At 43.8% G+C, this 18,883-nt stretch overlaps 1 protein-coding gene across 2 annotated transcripts; it reads right to left on the reverse strand.

Moving 5' to 3' along the window:
* Positions 1-5,798: 5,798 nt before the first annotated feature.
* On the reverse strand, positions 5,799-18,246 carry NOB1 (NIN1 (RPN12) binding protein 1 homolog). Of its 2 annotated transcripts, XM_082436165.1 has the most exons (10): positions 18,046-18,203; positions 17,792-17,924; positions 15,166-15,296; positions 14,930-15,043; positions 12,838-12,909; positions 12,505-12,633; positions 12,210-12,410; positions 11,507-11,604; positions 9,195-9,339; positions 5,799-6,403 (listed from the first exon to the last, which is right to left on the reverse strand). In XM_082436165.1, exons 1-10 carry the CDS (start codon positions 18,106-18,108, stop codon positions 6,134-6,136), a joined length of 1,356 nt encoding a protein of 451 aa, XP_082292291.1. In that variant the 5' UTR covers positions 18,109-18,203; the 3' UTR covers positions 5,799-6,133. The 2 variants fall into 2 exon arrangements, with proteins under 2 accessions (XP_082292291.1, XP_082292292.1); XM_082436166.1 differs by lacking the exon at positions 14,930-15,043 and having other exon boundaries at positions 18,046-18,246.
* Positions 18,247-18,883: the final 637 nt, after the last annotated feature.

Raw genomic sequence — 18,883 nt, forward strand, 5'->3', positions numbered from 1 at the left:
GTCACCTGCTAAGGCACTGCATCCACACGTGTGGCTGCTTTTTTGCACAGGAAGTCCCCAAAGCCCCCATGCTTTTCTCTGAGCTGCAGGTGATGGACTTAGCACAACAGCTCAGAGCCGTGCTTGGGCCTATCTGGGAACCTGGGCATCTGTTGTCCTCAGTGGTTCCTGTGGCTACCATCCAAGTATCCCTGGAGGGAATAGGTCCTTGGTATTAGGAGAGAGATAATTCTTCTACTGTAAACTCCATCCCATCCTGCCCTCCTGTCTCACTGCCACGATCACTGCTGCCCAGAACACACACTGTTATGTTGGACTCCCTGTGTTCCTGTGTGTCCTGCTGGAATTTTGTCATATTATATATTGTGTAAAGTAGGTCACCCTCTGTTGGGCTTAGACCGCTTTAGTTAAACTCAAATTTCTCTTGAAATGGCATGCATGTGTTGTGAAGAGATTTTATCTGATGTAGCAAATTGAGTTTTGGTGCCAGATGAGAGAACTTAAAGTACAGAAGGGACCCATTTTCAATGCTTGATCCTTTTCACGTCACTAGTAATTCTTCAGCTTTTGCATGAACACCTCCAGTACAGGGAACTCATTTATAATTTCCAAGAGCAAACTAGAAGAAAAGTTTGGAAAAAGTATTTCTTGCCTCTTGAATATTTTCTCCAAACTGGTCTGAATCATACATTCAGTTCCACAAGCATTTGTTAAATATGATTCAAGATCCAGGCACTGAGCTTTGTGAAAAGTGTAGAAAGAAAACACCTAGCGTTTGAAGAGGTCTAAGCAGCTATTGGTAAATGTGCAGCACAATTCCTTGTCACTGTGCTTCACAGAACTACAGTCTCATCGTTGTCTTAATTACGCAAAAGGTTTCATTTATGAGAATTTACCTCCGAATGCGTGAACACAAAAACACAGTGATCTAGGGGGCTTCCCTGGCGGCACAGTGGTTAAGAATCCACCTGCCAATGCAGGGGACACAGATTCAAGCCCTGGTCCGGGAAGATCCCCGTGCACCACAATTACTGAGCCCGTGTGCCATAACTACTGAGCCTGTGCTCTAGAGCCCGTGCTCCGCAACAGGAGAAGGCACCGCAATGAGAAGCCCGCGCACCGCAACGAAGACCCAATGCAGCCAAAAATAAATAAAGTTAATAAATTAAAAAAAAAAAACAAAACAGTGATCTGGACATGTTCAGCATTTCCACTCTAGATTTCTTCCTGTCTGTATGTACTGGGGTAAAAATTGCTAATGATTTGCTAATAATTGTGGGGTATTCTTCTAGATGCCCCATAGTTTTGCTGCTTGGCTGTGAATTAGGGTGCCACTGCTTCCTTGGGAGAGTGTTTCAGAAATGTCGATGACACAGAGCTTTTAACCATATCACGTATTAAAGAAGATAGCGGTACAGAAGTGTCAAGCAAGGAATGTTCCTCAGTAGAATTCTGGTTAAATATGAGTTCCGAATATCCTGACCTAGTAATCAAAGCTTTCAAGGACAACTTACTTACATTAACAAGTGTTTCCTACATCGGTATTCTTTTTCTTTTTTTTAATTTATTTATTTTTTATTTTTGGCTGCATTTTGTCTTCATCGCTGCATGCGGGCTTTCTCATTGTGGCGAGCGGGGGCTACTCTTCGTTGTGGTGCACGAGCTTCTCATTGCATTGGCTTCTCTTGTTGCGGAGCACAGGCTTTAGGCGTGTGGGCTTCGATAGTTGTGGCACGTGGATTCAGTAGTTGTGGCTCGCGGGCTCTAGAGCTCAGGCTCAGTAGCTGTGGCACATGGGCTTAGTTGCTCTGTGGCACTTGGGATCTTCCACGACCCGGGCTCGAACCCGTGTCCCCTGCATTGGCGGATGGATTCCCAACCACTGAGCCACCAGGGAAGCCCCCTACATTGGTATTCTTGAAAGCAAGCTAAATATAGAACATCAGCACAGTTTATATCTTTTTACTATTAAACCCCAAATCAAAGATTCGTTTTCATTTTTCACATTTAATTAAAATAATAGTGTGCTAGAAATTTAGATTTTTTAGTTAAAAGATCTTTGTTTTCAAATATGGCTACATAATATGAAACAATCCATTTATTTCTGGGCAGTCATTCCTGCCTAGATGATTGATTTAGTGGGTTTTGGTGAGGGCAAGCATTTGCATCTTTCTATTACACCCTTATAAAGCAAATTTTATTTTATTTTATTTTTATTTATTTATTTTTTTGGCTGTGCCCCGCAGCTTGCAGGATCTCAGTTCCCTGACCAGGTATTGAACGTGGGCCACGGCAGTGAAAGCCCAGAATCCTAACCACTAGGCCACCAGGGGACTCCCAAATATTGCCTTTTATTATTTCTCATATGTGTGTCTCACATAGGCCAGAGGACTTAAATTTGCCTGTGTCCTTTGATGTTAAGGCAAGCCCTGTTTTGGCACGTATATAAACAAAGCTCCCTATAGTTCACTTTTTACTATTTACACCATTTTAGTATGAGTTTTGCTTCTTCGCATGTAAGCAAAATAGATGGGTTGTGTGGGGGAGTAGACTTAAGTGAATGGGTTCGTGGATATGTGGGTTTGTTGGTCTCTCGTGTGACCATCGCCTGGCTGATGCTGCCGTAATCAGGGAGTTTCGGATTTCCTGTGTTTCTGGAATAGACTCTAGAGGCCACTTTGTTCTTGTCTTCTTAATGAAGTTTTCTTCTGCTTCTCTTTACTTTGGGCCTCTTATTCTTTCCAGAATTAGATCAGAACTGTGCTCTGCCTTAGCTCCTTCCTGATAAAAATGAACCCTGCGGCCCAACTCTGAGATATAGCTCTAAGGGGACTAGGAGAGAACTCCCTCCCCTTCTGCACAGTAAAGCCATCGGCAGGTGAAAGAAAGCAATCCTTTGGAAGTTCCTAAGCTTTTAAAACCTCTAGTCCTTAGGATTGAAAAGCTGGAATTAACAATTTGCTGTGCATGCATTTACAACCCTCTTTATCATAACGTTCCTGCTCACAAGTTTGTTTCAAGGCCACATGTCTGCATCTCTGCAATGGTGGTTGTCACTAGTGCTGTTCGCCCAGCATTTCTAGCACCCCTCCTTCGAGACACTGGGATGGTGTTTCTTGTTCCCCTGGGATTGGGTGGGGCCACAAGACTAGTTCTGGCCATTGAACTAGGAGTAGGATCCTTTTGAGGTTTGCTTTGGGCTAGACCAGAGGAGCCTTCAGTCTGGAAATAATAGTTTCCTGCTCCTGAGTACTTGCCTGATGCCCAAGAATTAGCAGGTTTTCCACTCTGCATAGCAGAAAGATGAAGTGTTCCTGGCCTTGGGTGAACTTTGAGGATTATTTCCTGTTTTTTGGGGTATTTCTTTCCCCAGCTTCAGGAAGCTCCTCACATAATGCGCTGATCGGTACTTACCTGAGGATTCGTGGGGGCCCTTTTGCAAACCTGCGGTGCTCGTGCGTGTGCGTTCTCTCTCTCTCTCTCTCGTGTGCTGTGATGCTCTCTCCTTTCCGATATGTCTGGGCCCTCCTGGACTCCCAGCTCTGTTGCTGCAACTCAAGACTTCTGGCTACACCTCTTCCTTCTGGAAGTTCTCTCTAGACATCAAACTAGTGCAATTGTGGCGCTCACCTCATTTGTCTCCTCTCTCACGGATCAGCACACTGCCCTGCCTGACCTCCAGAAGCTGAAAACTGTCATTTCCCGTACCTTATCTTTTGTTTTGGGTGAGAGGGTAAATGTGAACCCCTTTACTTCCTCCTGGCCAGGAGTGAAACTCTATGACTTATAAAATCCATCCTAAGTTTAAAGACAACCCTAAAATGTCTCCACAACCAAGCTAGTATTCTGGCTGTGTCTTCAATAACTGAAAATAGAATTCTTTTTTTTTTTTAATAATTATTTATTTTTTTGGCTGTGTTGGGTCTTCGTTTCTGTGCGAGGGCTTTCTCCAGTTGCTGCAAGTGGGGCCACTCTTCATCGCGGTGCGCGGGCCTCTTCACTATTGCGGCCTCTCTTGTTGCGGAGCACAGGCTCCAGATGCGCAGGCTCAGTAGTTGTGGCTCATGGGCCTAGCTGCTCCGCGGCATGTGGGATCTTCCCAGACCAGGGCTCGAACCCCTGTCCCCTGCATTGGCAGGCAGATTCTCAACCACTGCGCCACCAGGGAAGCCCTGAAAATAGAATTCTTAAACCAGTTGGTAGAAAGTTGTGATTCGTGGCCAGCTAGTCAAAACACTTTGAGGTAACGGGTTGGGAGTTAGGATATATATATCACCTTTTAATAAGTTAATATTAAATGCCAAATATATGCAACAGTAAATATTTATTGAGCACCTGCCATGTTCCAGGCACTGATCTACGTGCATATAGAGCAGTGAACAAAATACAGCCCAGCCTTGTGTCTTCCAAAATGTAACAAACACACACACACACACACACTTATTTTTGCAAAAGAAGACACAAGGATAAATCAGAAACAAATGAAATGGATTATCTAGAGGTTAAGGGGAAACGGGATGAGAGGGAAGGGCATCTAGCTCTATGCATACCTTTGTTGTATACAGTTATATAGTTTTGACTTTTGGAACTGAGTTAGTTTCAAATTAAAAAAATATATAGGACAGGAAAAATCTTAAACTGAATTTAAAGCAAAAAAGTTAACTATATACCAAATGGACAACCATACAGGAAAACCTCGATGTAAGAAACTTTTGAAGCTACCACTTTGTGAATACACTGTCGATGTAAAGAACTTAGAAATCTTGTACCTGGCAGGTTTATTCACAAGTAATGAGTTACCATCACTTAGGGTGATGCACTGAGGACCAATGGTCACGTATGTAGCTTTCTTGCCCTGTGTGCACCACCTCCATCTAATCCTGAAGAAACATCCTGTCAAACCCACATGGAGGGACATGTTGAAAACCCAACTTATACTATTAAAAAGTCCATTTCTCAAAAGACAAAGGCTGAGAAACTTCAGATTTGGGGGAAAATGCTATGAAAGGACAGTATTGGGACAAATTGGTAAAATTTGAATTGTTATATATTAGATAATAGTATCAATGTTAAATTTCCCAAATTTGATCACTGTGTTGTGATTATGTAAAAGAACATTGTTTTCCTTTGTGTGCTTGTGTGTATAGAAAGGGAAGAAGCAAATGAGGAGAAATGTTTTAATAATGGGAGAGAATGTTAACAATGGGAGATTCTAGGTAGTTGAATACTGAATTTACCTGGATGACTGACATGGTTCAAAATAAGTTAAAAAAAAAAGGGACTTCCCTGGTGGTGCAGTGGTTAAGAATCCGCCTGTCAATGCAGGGGACATGGGTTTGATTCCCTGGTCCGGGAAGATCCCACATGCCGCAGAGCACCTAAGCCCGCGAGCCACTACTGAAGCCTGCGTGCCCTAGCGCCCGCAAACCACAACTACTGAGCCTACGCACAGCAACTACTGAAGCCCGTGCACCTAGAGCCCATGCTCTGCAACAAGAGAAGCCACCGCAATGAGAAGCCCGCGCACCGCAATGAAGAGCAGCCCCTGCTAGCCGCAGTTAGAGAAAGCCCGCACGTCGCAACGAAGACCCAACGCAGCCAAAAATAAATAAATAAGTAAATTTATTTTAAAAAATGGTAGCTCTTAGTTTTATTATGATAAAGTTTCCCGCAAAAAGATGATAGACCTAAATGCTTGATCTTTGGTGTACACCTTAAGTAAGTGTTTGCCTCAAATTACCTAAGAAGAAGCAAAAAAAAAAAAAACAAAAAAACAAAGAGAAAAAAGAAAATGCACAGAAGCTTGCAACTATATTTACTAGAAATACATTATCACTTGGAAGTTCCCTTCTTTAAAGGTTGAAGATTTGTTCCAGGCACTGTTTGTTCTGTTTTAATCAAAGTCCCCTCAACGTGGCAGTAATCCTGACTCTCTGGATGCACACAGGCCAAGGGATGGCGGGTTCCACCACAAACCCAACCCGAGGCACCACAGTGAGTCCTGAGGCAGCATTATGGAAGCCAGGCCTCTTCTGTGTCCAAGTGGTTGTGGAGTTGGCACAGCTGGGGACCTGAGACATGGGTCTCCCAGGCAGTCACAGCATCAGTCCAGCTTGCCTGTGGAGCTCACACTTCACCTTTTCTTCACAAACTTCTTTCTGGAAGCATTGGGATTTAACCGTCTCCTGCCGGCTCCCAAGGTGCTGTCTCGGACCTGCAAGGTAGCTGACCGGCTGGAGATGTCATTCTCCGCAAAGGGAGACACCCCAGCTATGTAGTCAGGGGCAAACACATCAGTTTTCTGCCTGGCCTTTCGGGAGAGTCGCAGCTGAGGGAAGCGCTGGTCCTCGGTCAGGTGGGGGTTGATGGCGTACTTGCCCCCTTTGGGAGTGGGGAGTGAATACTGCAAATAAGACGAGGAAAGGCTATTAGGAGGACGGGGATTCGTATTTATACACATCAGATCCTGTTAACGTAAAGCTTACCTGACAACTCTGCACGCGGGCAGACGACACCAATGGAGTCTATCGTCACTGCCTACTGTGCACTGAGTACATGACAAGCATCTTTCCACTTGAGCCTACTCTCACCTCACAGATGAAAAGCAACATGGTATTTTGACTACATTCCCTCAACAAAAGACAGAAAGAATTACACTAAAACACAGAACCCTAGTAGGCAGGTACCATTTTCATAATGGTATAGGTTAGCACTTCTGAAATAACTACACACACACACACACACACACACACACACACTCACTCTCTCTCTCTCTCCAGTTGAACAAATAATTATAATTATGGAAAATGGTGTTATGAAGGGTGTTATGGATATTAGAGGGAGGGCTAGAATGAACTCTGTGGTGTGGAACTGAAACTGAAGTTATAAATTCAATTTTTAATACAGATAAGAGAAAAAATATTAATATGTGTATTTATATACAATATTTCCCATCTTTGTCCACTGTGGGCCTAGAATTAATGACACCCTAGGACAATGAGCACACCCACTGTCCAGTGCCCAGATCTTTGCTTCTAAAAACTTAAGAGCTCCTTAGAGAAATGGCTGATTCGAGGGCACAGGCAGGGAGGTATAAGAGTCGGAACAGCTTGCTGTGCCAGAAAGTAAAAGTGTTCAAAGAATAACTGGGGCACATCAAAAAGACACAGAAGCCATCGTGAAGGGGCTCCATGAACAGTTTGAGTATCAAAATAAATAAGGATAGCAATGGATCACAGCCTACAGACTACAATAAAAATCCATGCGACCACACTCATATAAATGATATATGGGAAAGTTCCTCTTTACAGCAGAATGATGGAGAAGAAATGATGGAATTAGAAAATCACCATTTGGCAACCTTCATTGTAAAAACTGATTCAGATGACTTTAACCAGTAAAAGTTTGATGAGAAACAGTAATCACACAGTATCAGACTATCTTTCTCTAAGTTACTTATTAATTACAGATAATAACCTTACAGGAAATTTGGTAACCTTGGTTTTGGTAATTATATTGTGGTTACACGAGAAACCTCCAACTAAGTGATCAAAGTTATCAGCAGTAAATTGGACACAGCCTGAATCTAACCAGGAGGAAACACCAGACAAACCCAAGATAAAGGATAGTCTACAAAGTAATTGCTTTGTACTCTTCAAAACTGTTCAAAAATGTCAAGGTCATGAAAGACAGCAGACCTGAGAAACTACTTCAGTTTAAAAGAGATTAAGGAGACACGACAATGAAATGCAACAATGAAATGCAACGTGTGATCCTAGACTGGATCCTGGACCCCAAACAAACCCCCTTCTCTTGCTGTAAAGGAAATCTGTGGCAAAGTTTGAATATGGTCTAAGGACTCCCCTGGCAGTCCAGTGGTTAAGATTCTGCACTTCCAATGCAGGGGGCATGGGTTCGATCCTTAGTTGGGGAACTAAAATCTCACGTGCCACGTGGCACAGCCAGAAAAAAAAAAAAAAAAAAAAAAAAGTCTGAATATGGTCCATAGATTAGATAGTATTGAAGTAATGTTAACTTCTTGGTTTTGGTAATTGTATTGTGGGTATCTAAGACAAAGTCCTTGTTTCAGGAAACACACACTGAAGTATCTAGGTGCAAAAGGGCATCATGCACAGTTTACTCTCAGATGGTTTAGGGGAAAAGAAAAAATATACATATAAATGATAAAGCAAATATAGTGAATGGTTAAATTGGGAAATCTAAGTGAAAGCTAAATGGGAATTATTTGTACTATTTTTGGCAACTTTTCTATAAATCTAAAATTATTTCGGGGCTTCCCTGGTGGTGCAGTGGTTAAGAATCCACCTGCCAATGTAAGAAACATGGGTTCGAGCCCTGGCCCGGGAAGATCCCACATGCCGCGGAGTAACTAAGCCCGTGCACCACAACTACTGAGCCTGTGCTCTAGAGCCTGCGAGCCACAACTACTGAGTCCATGCGCTGCAACTACTGAAGCCTGCGTGCCAAGAGCCCGTGCTCAGCAACAAGAGAAGCCACAATGAGAAGCCCGCGCACCGCAATGAAGACCCAACACAGCCATACATACATACATACATAAATAAATTTATTAAAAAAAAAAAACTACAAGATACCATTAAAAAAAATTATTTCAAAATAGAAAGTTAAAAAAAAAAACAACCTTTCTCACATGTTAGTGGCATGCACCATACCTGGAGAACTCAGAGCCAGGTCAACCACACTCATACTTGCCTGTCTCTCAACCCTTCTCTCCTGATTCCTCAAAACAAATCAACCCCACTGTGTATCTAGCCCAGGACTCTCTTGTGCTGAGTATTTACACAACCTTCCCTTGTGGTTCTTGAAGCTTCTAGATATTCTACCCATCCTCAAATTCCCACACAAATCCATCCTCCACCATCCTGCAAACCATCTCCCTCTTGGTGACCCCACATATATTTGGCCCTTGCTTTTTACCGTGTGGAATTACTGGTTATTTCTCCTTAGATTGCAAACTCCTCAAAAACCTCATAGGGAGGTTGAGTTGTGAGCTCTCCCCTCCTGCCTTGGTCCCTGGATCACAGGCTTTCAATAACTATCTTTAGAAACCAGGAGGGTTTGTTTGTCCTCTCTGATCATTTCGATCCTGGTCCTAAAAGGTCTCGCTTCCCCGACCTGGGCCCTGCTGTTAGGGGAGCAGGAGATGCACCACTCACCCGGAGGCCCCGAGGATTCAGCACCTTAGGGTTGCGGGAAAAGTGCATGCGCAGGGTTCCATCGTCACTGACGGTCACAGACACCTTCTTCAGTGTCTTGTTTCCACACTGTGCACAGAACACTCTGCTCATGTCAGATGTTGTCCTGCAGAAACAAAGGAGGTGCATCACACTGGAGCCAGAGGCAGCAAACCCCATCCCCAGAGCGCAAGGCGAGTCTCGGGCCTCAGAGGAGGAGACACAAGAAATGGGGACAGGCTGAACTGCATTGCACACATCCCAGACCAAGGCCGCCTGCCCTCACGCTGCTGATATAAGCACACTGCTGCTGCACGGCTCCCACGGCAAAGGTAAATGACACAAGGAGCAAGTTAGTAAGAAAACTGAGCACAATGTTGTTACAGTAATAATGAGCTCTTACTGAATTTTGTTAGGCATTATTCCACAAGTTTAATGTCAAAATAACCCTATGAAGTTGGTATATCTCCATTTTACGGATGGGGAAACGGAGGCAAGGTAAGGTAGCTTGCTCAAGGTCATAGAGCTACTAAGTGGCAGGTATAAGCCCAGGGAATCTGGCTCCAGAGTCAGTGCTCTTACCACCACCATACTTTCTCAAGGGTCATATTATTACATTACTCAACTACTTCTGAATACCATGTGCCCAAGTATCAGCCTAGGCATTAAGCCAGGAGGTGGCTCTGGAGGTGCTGAGAATTTACTAACAAATCATACAGGAAACACTATCAAAGCTGCTATGATTGAATGGGTGTGGGTGCTGAGGCAGACCCACAGGCCTTGCCTCTCTCCCACCCCCTCAAGGCCCAACGATGGACCCTGAACAGGCAAAGCTGCTGTTGTCAGGGACCAAGCAGGAGCCCTGGTGTCTGTCCTTGAGGAATTCTCCCTCAGTTCCCAGTGGTAAGGACACAAACGCTGCGTGAAACTGCCAGAGAAGCCAAGCCCCTTCCTGAAGTCTCTGCGAGTGAACTAAGCAACAGGGGCTAGGAAATAATTATTTTGTGCAAGAAACCATTCAGTCACTGGGGTTAATCTAACAAGAATGGAGAACATTTCCAAGTGTTTCTAAGAACGAATGTTAATTTGAGGAACTTAGAGCTTTTGTAACAAAGGACAATGGGGGAAATGAGATTTCATGAAGCAAAAAGCTTTACCATCATGAGCCTGGCACGTTTACACACTAAAGATTCAAAGAATGCAGAGGCAGTTTTGAGGAGTGGCTCCCCAGCAGACCTGCAGAGGACGGTAACAGAGATGCGCCCCGAGCCACGTTGGGGAGCAGGGCTTCATCCAGGCTACTCCACCGTCAGTGGAACAGCACTGGGGACACAGGGAGAGACACCTTACTGCTTCGGAAAGCAGTGCACACAGGCCTCCACAGTAAGGGGCTCCACCAGATACCCGACATGATGGCCACCATGTCTAGACTGAATCTGTGGAAAGGCTGGAAGCCACCAAGTTCCCAGGGCCACGCTTCACTCAACAGCAGGGCTGCAATATAGTCTCTTCCACTCCAACCAGATCTCAGATCCGGGGGCCTCTCCACACAACACCAGCCCTCACCACGAGAAAAACCAATTCATGAGGCAGAAAAGAAATGGGGAGGAGGGCATGGTCAATGAACTAAACAGTTCACCTCAACGGAGCACTTCCTATGCGCCAAACAAGCACTCTTTTATGTGACGATCTCCCTAGTTCCTCACAACTACTTTTCTAATTTTACATAAGAAGAATCTGAGGTACAGAGAAGCTGACCAACTTCTGCAAAGTCACACAGCTACTAGGAGACAGAATCTGGATTGGAACCCACATAGTCTGGATCCAGAGTCCACTTTTTTTTTAAATAGAAAATTTCAAACATAAAGTAAACCAAAGAGCACAATGAACCCTCATGAACCCATCACCCAGCTTCATCTCTACCCTCACCCATTCCTCCCACTGCTGTTTTATTTCAAAGCAAGTCCCAGACATTATCCCATCCATAAACATTTCGGCACTTACTGCTAAACGACTAGGGCTCTTTGCTCCACAACCCACACCCTTAATCCTATACACAAAGGTAAGGACAAAAAACACCCGCCCTGGCTTTGTCAGGTGGGAGGTCACTGGCCACCTCTGTCCCAGGGCTTTCAGTGCCCTGGTGGGGGCAGAACCTGGCCCAAGTAGCAATGACAAGATGGAGGGAATGCCTGTACACAAGGCAAGGCTCTCCTTCAAGTAGTCTGTAGAAGGTTTAGGAAGAGAGGGGTGTTCAACAGAGGGGCACTGAGCCCAGGCTATCGGCTACATACTTGAAACAGCCATGGCAGCGCAGGATGTAGCTCCGGGCCTCGCGTATCAGCATGCCGTTCACGGCCAGCACGTGCAGCCCCATCTGGAGCAGGACATTCTGCAGCCAACAATATAAAGGGAAACTGAACTCATAGCAAAACCAAGAATTGTTTAATATCTGCATAATCACAGTTAAAAGAACTTCCCAAACCCTGGTTTGGCTCATAAAGGGCTTCTGCTAAAGAAAAGCAAGCTTAGGATACCTCTCAAGACACGTAAACTAGGACAAGGACCCAGATTTTTCTTATCTCAAGTGCCATGGACCGTGACCATCATTTCGCCAAGGCCTCCTTCAGCAATCTCTCTTTACAGAGACATTTATTGTGTCAGAGCAAGTATACTCATTTCTGGACTGAAAACCTCTACAGTCTCCAAATACTTAACTGAGCACAGAACGTTACGCACACTGAAAGAAAAGCAGCAACAGATCATGAATATTGAACATTAGAAATTTAATAGACCATATACATTCTGTAGGTATACTATGATTCCCTAACCTCCAAGCAAAACTAAAAATTACCAAAGAGCACAGGCAAAGTTTCCAGAGCCAGGAAAAGAAGCATTACACAACAGCTCTGTACACACCCCCAAACCTCCAAAGGACCACTGCTTGTAACAGGTATGACACCAAGCCCAGGGCCAGCCGATGCCCATTCCACCCACCTGCATGGCGAAGTCTGTAGTCACACAGCCGACCTGCACATCCTTCGGGATGGCACACTGCTTCATCTCCTGCTGGACCTGCTTGATGTTGCTGGGGGTTATCCACCCACCCCCGTCCTCATCACTGTCTTGGTCCTTCCTTTCTTCATATCCATTCTCTTCGTTCTCTTCCTCACTTGGAATAGCCTCACCTTTGTCAATCTGAAACGTTAACAGAATTCAAACTTCTCGCCCACAGGAGCAGCCGCGAGACGCTAGTCTGTTGTCATCAGGAGATCATAAAGCAGGGCCTTACCAGCAGCTCCTGCAGTTCATGATCAATATTAGGCAAAGGATTTCTCCAGAACACAAAGGAACTGAATTCTAGGTCCTCAGGCTCACCGACTGGGTGTCCATGTTCTACTGTTCCTCGTGCGGGTTTAGGCTGAAGTTAAAAGGAAAGTAATTTTAAAACCTGAAAATTGAGAGGGTTATAGATGAAATGATATACGATATACAAGCCAGATCAGACAAGGATGGACAAACTGTGGTATCTGTCTAGGTAAATTTGGTTCCCTCTAAACAGACAATTTGTGGAGATCTGACATGTAACAGAAAAGAGCATGAAGAGCCTGGCCTAAGAAATTACCTTTGAGGGCAGATGGAAACCAGAAATGTGTAGAGGAGTTTCTGGGTGCTGAATCGATGAACTCACTTTAACCTTTAAAAAGAAAAGAAAAAAGTGACAGCTCTAAGCAAAGAAATGCAGGTTGAAAATTCAACATGGAAGAGTAATTTAAAAAACAGAAAACAAAATACTTCCCCCTGGTTATTGAAATAGAAGATATTCAATGTTTTTTAAAAAGTGGGAAACATAAAAATATATGTAAAGAATTTTTTTTTAAATAAATTTATTTATTTTTATTTTTGGCTGCGTTGGGTCTTTGTTGCTGTGCGCGGCCTTTTCTCTAGTTGCGGTGAGCGGGGGGCTATTCTTCATTGCGGTGTGCGGGCTTCTCACTGCAGTGGCTTCTCTTGTTGCGGAGCATGGCCTCTAGGCGCATGGGCTTCAGTAGTTGTGGCTCGCGGGCTCTAGAGCGCAGGCTCAGTAGTTGTGGCGCACGGGCTTAGTAGCTCTGCAGCATGTGGGATCTTCCCGGACCAGGGCTCAAACCCTTGTCCCCTGAATTGGCAGGTGGATTCTTAACCACTGCGCCACCAGGGAAGCCCATAAAGAATTATTCAGGGATTCCACTACTACCAAATAACCACTTTAGGACATTTCTTTTTTGTCCCTAGACATAAAGGTTTAATGAACATCATTATGTGTAAAACTTGGAAGTATCTTTGGTTATATCCTTAGGATAAATGCCTAAGAGTGGAATTGCTGGGTCAACAGACAGGCTGTTTTAAAGCTTCCGATACAAAACAGCTAACTCCTGCCCAAAAGACTGCAGGAAAGGGCAATTTTTAGGAATCTCAAATTGACAGACGCCAAAGCAGAAACCCAGCTGAGCCACAAAGTCAGAGTTTATATAAAACTATTCCCTTCACTCCCATCGCCCCAAAACATTCTGGTGACACACAGATGTCTATATTTTAGGCATCACTTTTAGACTTCTTGGGATTGGAGGACTCTACACTTGGTTGAAAACAAGTGAAGGCAGTTCTGACTAGAATAGAATCATGAGCCCACTACAGTTTTGATGACCTTAGACAGCGGAGATCAAGTAATTCTTTGCAAACACTACTTGAAATTACTTATTACAGTATAAGGTTAATAATCTATCTTTCAAAATCCTCTGGCCTGGAAACAGGCAATGGGGTCCAGGCACAAAACCATTAGTCTCTTCAACTTAGCCAAGCTGGACAAGTCCCTAAAAGCACAACAGGAACCCAGAATTTTGAAGGTAGCAAGAGTTGAAAAAGATGGTAATCATTTAAAGTGTTCTTTCTTGCTTGCTTCTGGAAAAGAATTCTATTTTTAAAAAACTAGTGAGAGGGGCTTCCCTGATGGCGCAGTGGTTAAGAATCTGCCTGCCAATGCAGGAAACACAGGTTCAAGCCCTGGTCCAGGAAGATCCCACATGCCATGGAGCAACTAAGCCCGTGTACCACAACTACTGAGCCTGCGCTCTAGAGCCTGTGAGCAACAACTACTGAGGCCTGCGCACCTAGAGCCCGTGCACTGCAATGAAGAGCAGCCCCCGCTCGCCACAACTAGAGAAAGCCTGCCCACGGCAACGAAGACCCAATGCAGCCACAAAAAAAAAAAAAGAAAGTGAGAATATAGTTGGTTTTTACTCTTTCTGCATTTATTATTATTTTATTTTATCTATTTGGTTGCACCAGGTCTTAGTTGCGACAGGCGGGCTCCTTAGTTGTGGCATGCGAATTCTTAGTTGCGGCATGGGGATCTAGTTCCCTGAGCAGGGACTGAACCTGGACCCCCTGCATTGTGAGCGTGAAGTCTTAACCACTGTGCCACCAGGGAAGTCCCTGCATTTTTAAATTTAACCAACCTTACCAAGAACCTACAGGTCACGACTGAGACATGTTTGCTAATTGCAATGTATGAAGCTTATCTGGATCCTGATCCAAACAAGTAAACTATTAAAAAAATTTTATAAAATAATTGAGAAATGTGAACACAGATTGGATATTTGATGATATCAGGGAATTACTATTAATTTTGTGCAGGTGTAATATTGGTTTTGTGGTTATTTTTTTAAGAGACATACCTTATCTTTAGAGACACACCAAGAAATATCTATCAGTGAAATGTTAGGATGTCTGAGTTCAAAATATTCAGGGCTGGGGTTGGGTAAAGATGAAAACAGATCATGAGTTGATAACTGTGGAGGCAGAATGATGGGGACATTGGGTCCATTATACTATTCCCTCTACTTCTGTACATCTGATAGTTCTCATAATAAAAAAGTTAAAACAGATAAAACCAACAATCTTTCTTATTTACCTTTTCTGGTTCTTGTTTTAGGTGAGACACCCCAACAAACTCTGCTTCCAGCTGGTAGGTAAGTGCCAGTACTTGGATATCTGTGGCAGAGAGGCTGGGATAGTCTCCAGTTTTCTTTGAAAACTCAGTCACTGTAAACAAGAGATTCCCAACTTCAGTTAAAAGCAAAGAGCTATATGACCTTGGATAACCATAATGGAAGTATGAAAAGAACTTAGGATCAGTATCCCAAGAAAAACCTCTTAACACTTTCATCCCTTTCCGGATCTTTTTCTATTCACAATTGATACATTTGTATTCTCTATCACCAAGATCTCGGCCAGTTAGGTTTACAGTGATGTCCTCACTGAGTGCAGATGAAGAACAAAGTTAATAGAAAGTCAACAAAAGTTAGCATAATATTTGCAAATGAGAGTTCCTTATCTAGGCTTTGGTATTATGTTTGAATAGAAGGTCTCTTCTCTCCCAGCAATAAAATTCTTTGATTCTAACAATCCATATTAATAGAATGATCAGATTCCAAAATGGGACGGAAAGCTGATTCAGCCAATAATTGTCAATCATGAAACAAAAATATTGGGTTATTCTGTAACAAATATCAGACAGTTTTTTATGTAAACCCACCCAACAAGAAAACCCACATCCCTATTTAACACAAAGTAAACTCCAGCTGTTGCTGTTGTTATTCTCCTGAGACATCAATAACAAACACGTACAATAATATCTTGACACATTAACAGAAAGGTGTCTTCTGCTACACTAGCACAAGGAACAATAAGTATACGGCTCACATTTTCTAAAAATGCAGCTATTAATTAAAAGCAGCTAAAATTTAGTGGGCACTTACTATGTATCAGGCACTGTGTTTAAAACTTTTCATTTTATCCTTCAGCCAAACCTTTTTTTTTAAAACTGGAGTATAGTTGATTTACAATGTTGTTAATTACTGCTGCACAGCAAAGTAATTCAGTTATACATATACATACATTCCTTTTTAAAATATTCTTTTCCATTATGGTTTATCATTGGATATTGAATATAGCTGTCTGTGCTATACAGTAGCACCTTGTTGTTTATCCGTTTTATATATAGAAGCTTACATCTGCTCACCCCAACCTCTCCCAACCCCCTTCCCCTTGGCAACCACAAGTCTGTTCTCTATGTCTGTGATTCTGTTTCTATTTCAGAAAGGTTCCTTTGTGTCATATTTTAGATTCCACATATAAGTCATATCATATGGTTATTTGTCTTTCTCTTTCTGACTTCACTTAGTATGATAATCTCTAGTTACATCCATGTTGCTGCAAATGGCATTATTTCGTTCTTTTTTATGGCTGAATAGTATTCCATTGTATACATGTACCATATCATCTTTATCTGTTCATCATCAATGGACATTTAGGTTGTTTCCATGTCTTGGCTATTGTAAATAGTGCTGCTATGAATATAGGAGTGCATGTATCTTTTTGAATTACTATAGTTTTGTCTGGATATATGCCCAGGAGTGGGAATGCTTCAGCCAAATCTTATGAAGTAAGTACTGTTAGTATTTCCTCAAAAAGATTAAGTAACTTGTCAAAGATCACACAGCTAGGATGCTGGAGAAAGCTAAAGAAGTCACAAATAGTGTAGGTAACAACATCTCCATTATCAGCCTTTAAACCCTAAAACACTTCCAACCACCTAGGTCCTTTCCTGGGCAGGATCACTGCCTTGATCCCTAACAAGAGAACAACGCTGACTCCTAAGCCAAGTGAGAGTTGTTTAGTTTTCTTTCAGGACTAATGTAAGGCCTAAAAGCCATCCCTTTTTCTGACTTGAGGCTGGCCTCCATATCCAAAACAGTCATCACTCTTGTCTACTGAAAAGAAATGGGCGAGAGTAAGAGATCTGGATTCTTCTAAATCTTAAATCTTTTTAACATCTTTATTGGAGTATAATTGCTTTACAATGGTGTGTTAGTTTCTGCTGTATAATAAAGTGAATCAGCTATACCTATACATATATCCCCATATCTCCTCCCTCTTGCAGCTCCCTCCCATCTTCTATTTTTAATCCAAACAAATTTATCGAATACTTACAAAGCGCTGGACACTGTGCTGAGTGACATTATTCCTCATTTAATGCTCCCAGCAACCCCTGGGGTAGGTACTATTGTTAATCCCATTTTACAGTTGGAGGCAACCAAGGCCTAGAGCGTCTGAATGATATTCCCAAGGGCACATAACTAGTAACTGGCAAGGCCTGGCTGACTTATGACCCAGAACTCCTCTCTCCCACCACGGTCTCCTAGACCGTGCAGTTTCTTTTATTTACTTATTTATTTTTTGAATTTTATTTATTTTTTTATACAGCAGGTTCTTATTAGTTATCCATTTTATACATATTAGTGTATACATGTCAATCCTAATCTCCCAATTCACCCCACCACCACCACCACCCCCTGCCACTTTCCCTCCTTGGTGTCCATACATTTGTTCTCTCCATCTGTGTCTCTATTTCTGACCGACCGTGCAGTTTCTAAATCAACTCTGATAAAGTATCCAGACTCCGACTAGAACCAGAGCAGGTTCAGTCAGCAACCCAGGAACCAGCTTCGCCATTAACACCGGGCAGAGACACTCACCCAGCCGCACGTATTCCGGGAAGGGCTCCTTGAAACGCAGCTCGTAGGGCAGGACTGCGAGCCGCCTGCGCGTGGCCTTATCCCGAATCTCGCTGACCACATCCCGAATGGTGTAGATGTTCTTCCCGATGTCCTGAGGGGAGACCGGCCCAACTCACACCCGCCCGCACCACGCAACGGGCTGCCCGATTTCCCAAGCTCCTTTAGGGGCCACCAGCCCAGACCCCGCTCCTCTCCGCCGGAGCTCCCTGTACCTGCAGAGCCGCGTCCTGCAGGAAAGCCCCTGCATCGGCTACAACGTGCTCCACCGGCGCCATGTTGGTCCATCGAGACCGGAGCGTGCGTGCGCATGCAGATTGCGCCCGCCCCTCTGTCCCAATCCGGGCCTCTGGGAGCCGGGAAGAGCAGCCGCGGCTAAGCGGCGTCTCCTGGCGGCCGCGCCAGCATCTTCCGGCTCAGGGCTCCCCGAGCGCAGCGCATGCGCGGTGAGGCCGCCAGCTCTGCCTGGGAGGTGTGGGCGGGGTCAAACCTTGGGAGTGGTGGGGGGGCCACCCGAGGAAATTTGCTTTGGCGCCTGCTCCTTAGCGCCTTCTTTACGCTTAAATGCAAATAGTCTGTATTAGTTTCATTGTTACGAGTCAATCAATACAGATGCCCTAATTTAAAGATCACAGCAACCCTATGAAATAGGGACTATTTTACAGGTAAGGGGTAGCTGCTCAAGAAAACTAGGCCCAACTAACATGGGTAGTTAGTGGAGTATCGAGATTAACACTGAAACAAACCGACTCAGAGTTGCTTTCTTACTACTGTGCCATACCGACCGCTGCTTGTTTACTTACCCCCGCTTCATTTTGAGCAACTTGGGTCCAGGATCTCTTACGCGACTTACATAAACAAGGCTCATAATTCCTTGCTGAGATTCCATAATTATGAGATCTGGTCTGTTAGAAATTCATGCTGGCGAATTTTGGCTGAATGATGACTTGAGTTTTCAGTCATCCATCTTCAGAGGTGTTGAGTTATTCTAAACTTTGTCAAGTCTTCACTCCAGTTTTTACCCCTTGGTTATACTTTATCCATCGTACCTCC

This window comes from Balaenoptera physalus (assembly GCF_965194825.1).
Source record: "Balaenoptera physalus genome assembly, chromosome: 19".
Classification (NCBI taxonomy): Eukaryota; Metazoa; Chordata; class Mammalia; order Artiodactyla; family Balaenopteridae; genus Balaenoptera; species Balaenoptera physalus.

What these genes read in the sequence shown, in the direction of transcription:
- NOB1 (XM_082436165.1), bottom strand. Translation starts at nt 18,108, where the DNA reads ATGGCGCCGGTGGAGCACGTTGTAGCCGATGCAGGGGCTTTCCTGCAG. An exon ending in GGTGTGTCTCTAAAGATAAG is followed by an intron (nt 12,910 to 14,929) that starts GTATGTCTCTTA and finishes TTCTTTTTAAAG; the next exon opens with GTTAAAGTGAGTTCATCGAT. An exon ending in CGCTGCCATGGCTGTTTCAA is followed by an intron (nt 9,340 to 11,506) that starts GTATGTAGCCGA and finishes TTGTTTCTGCAG; the next exon opens with GACAACATCTGACATGAGCA.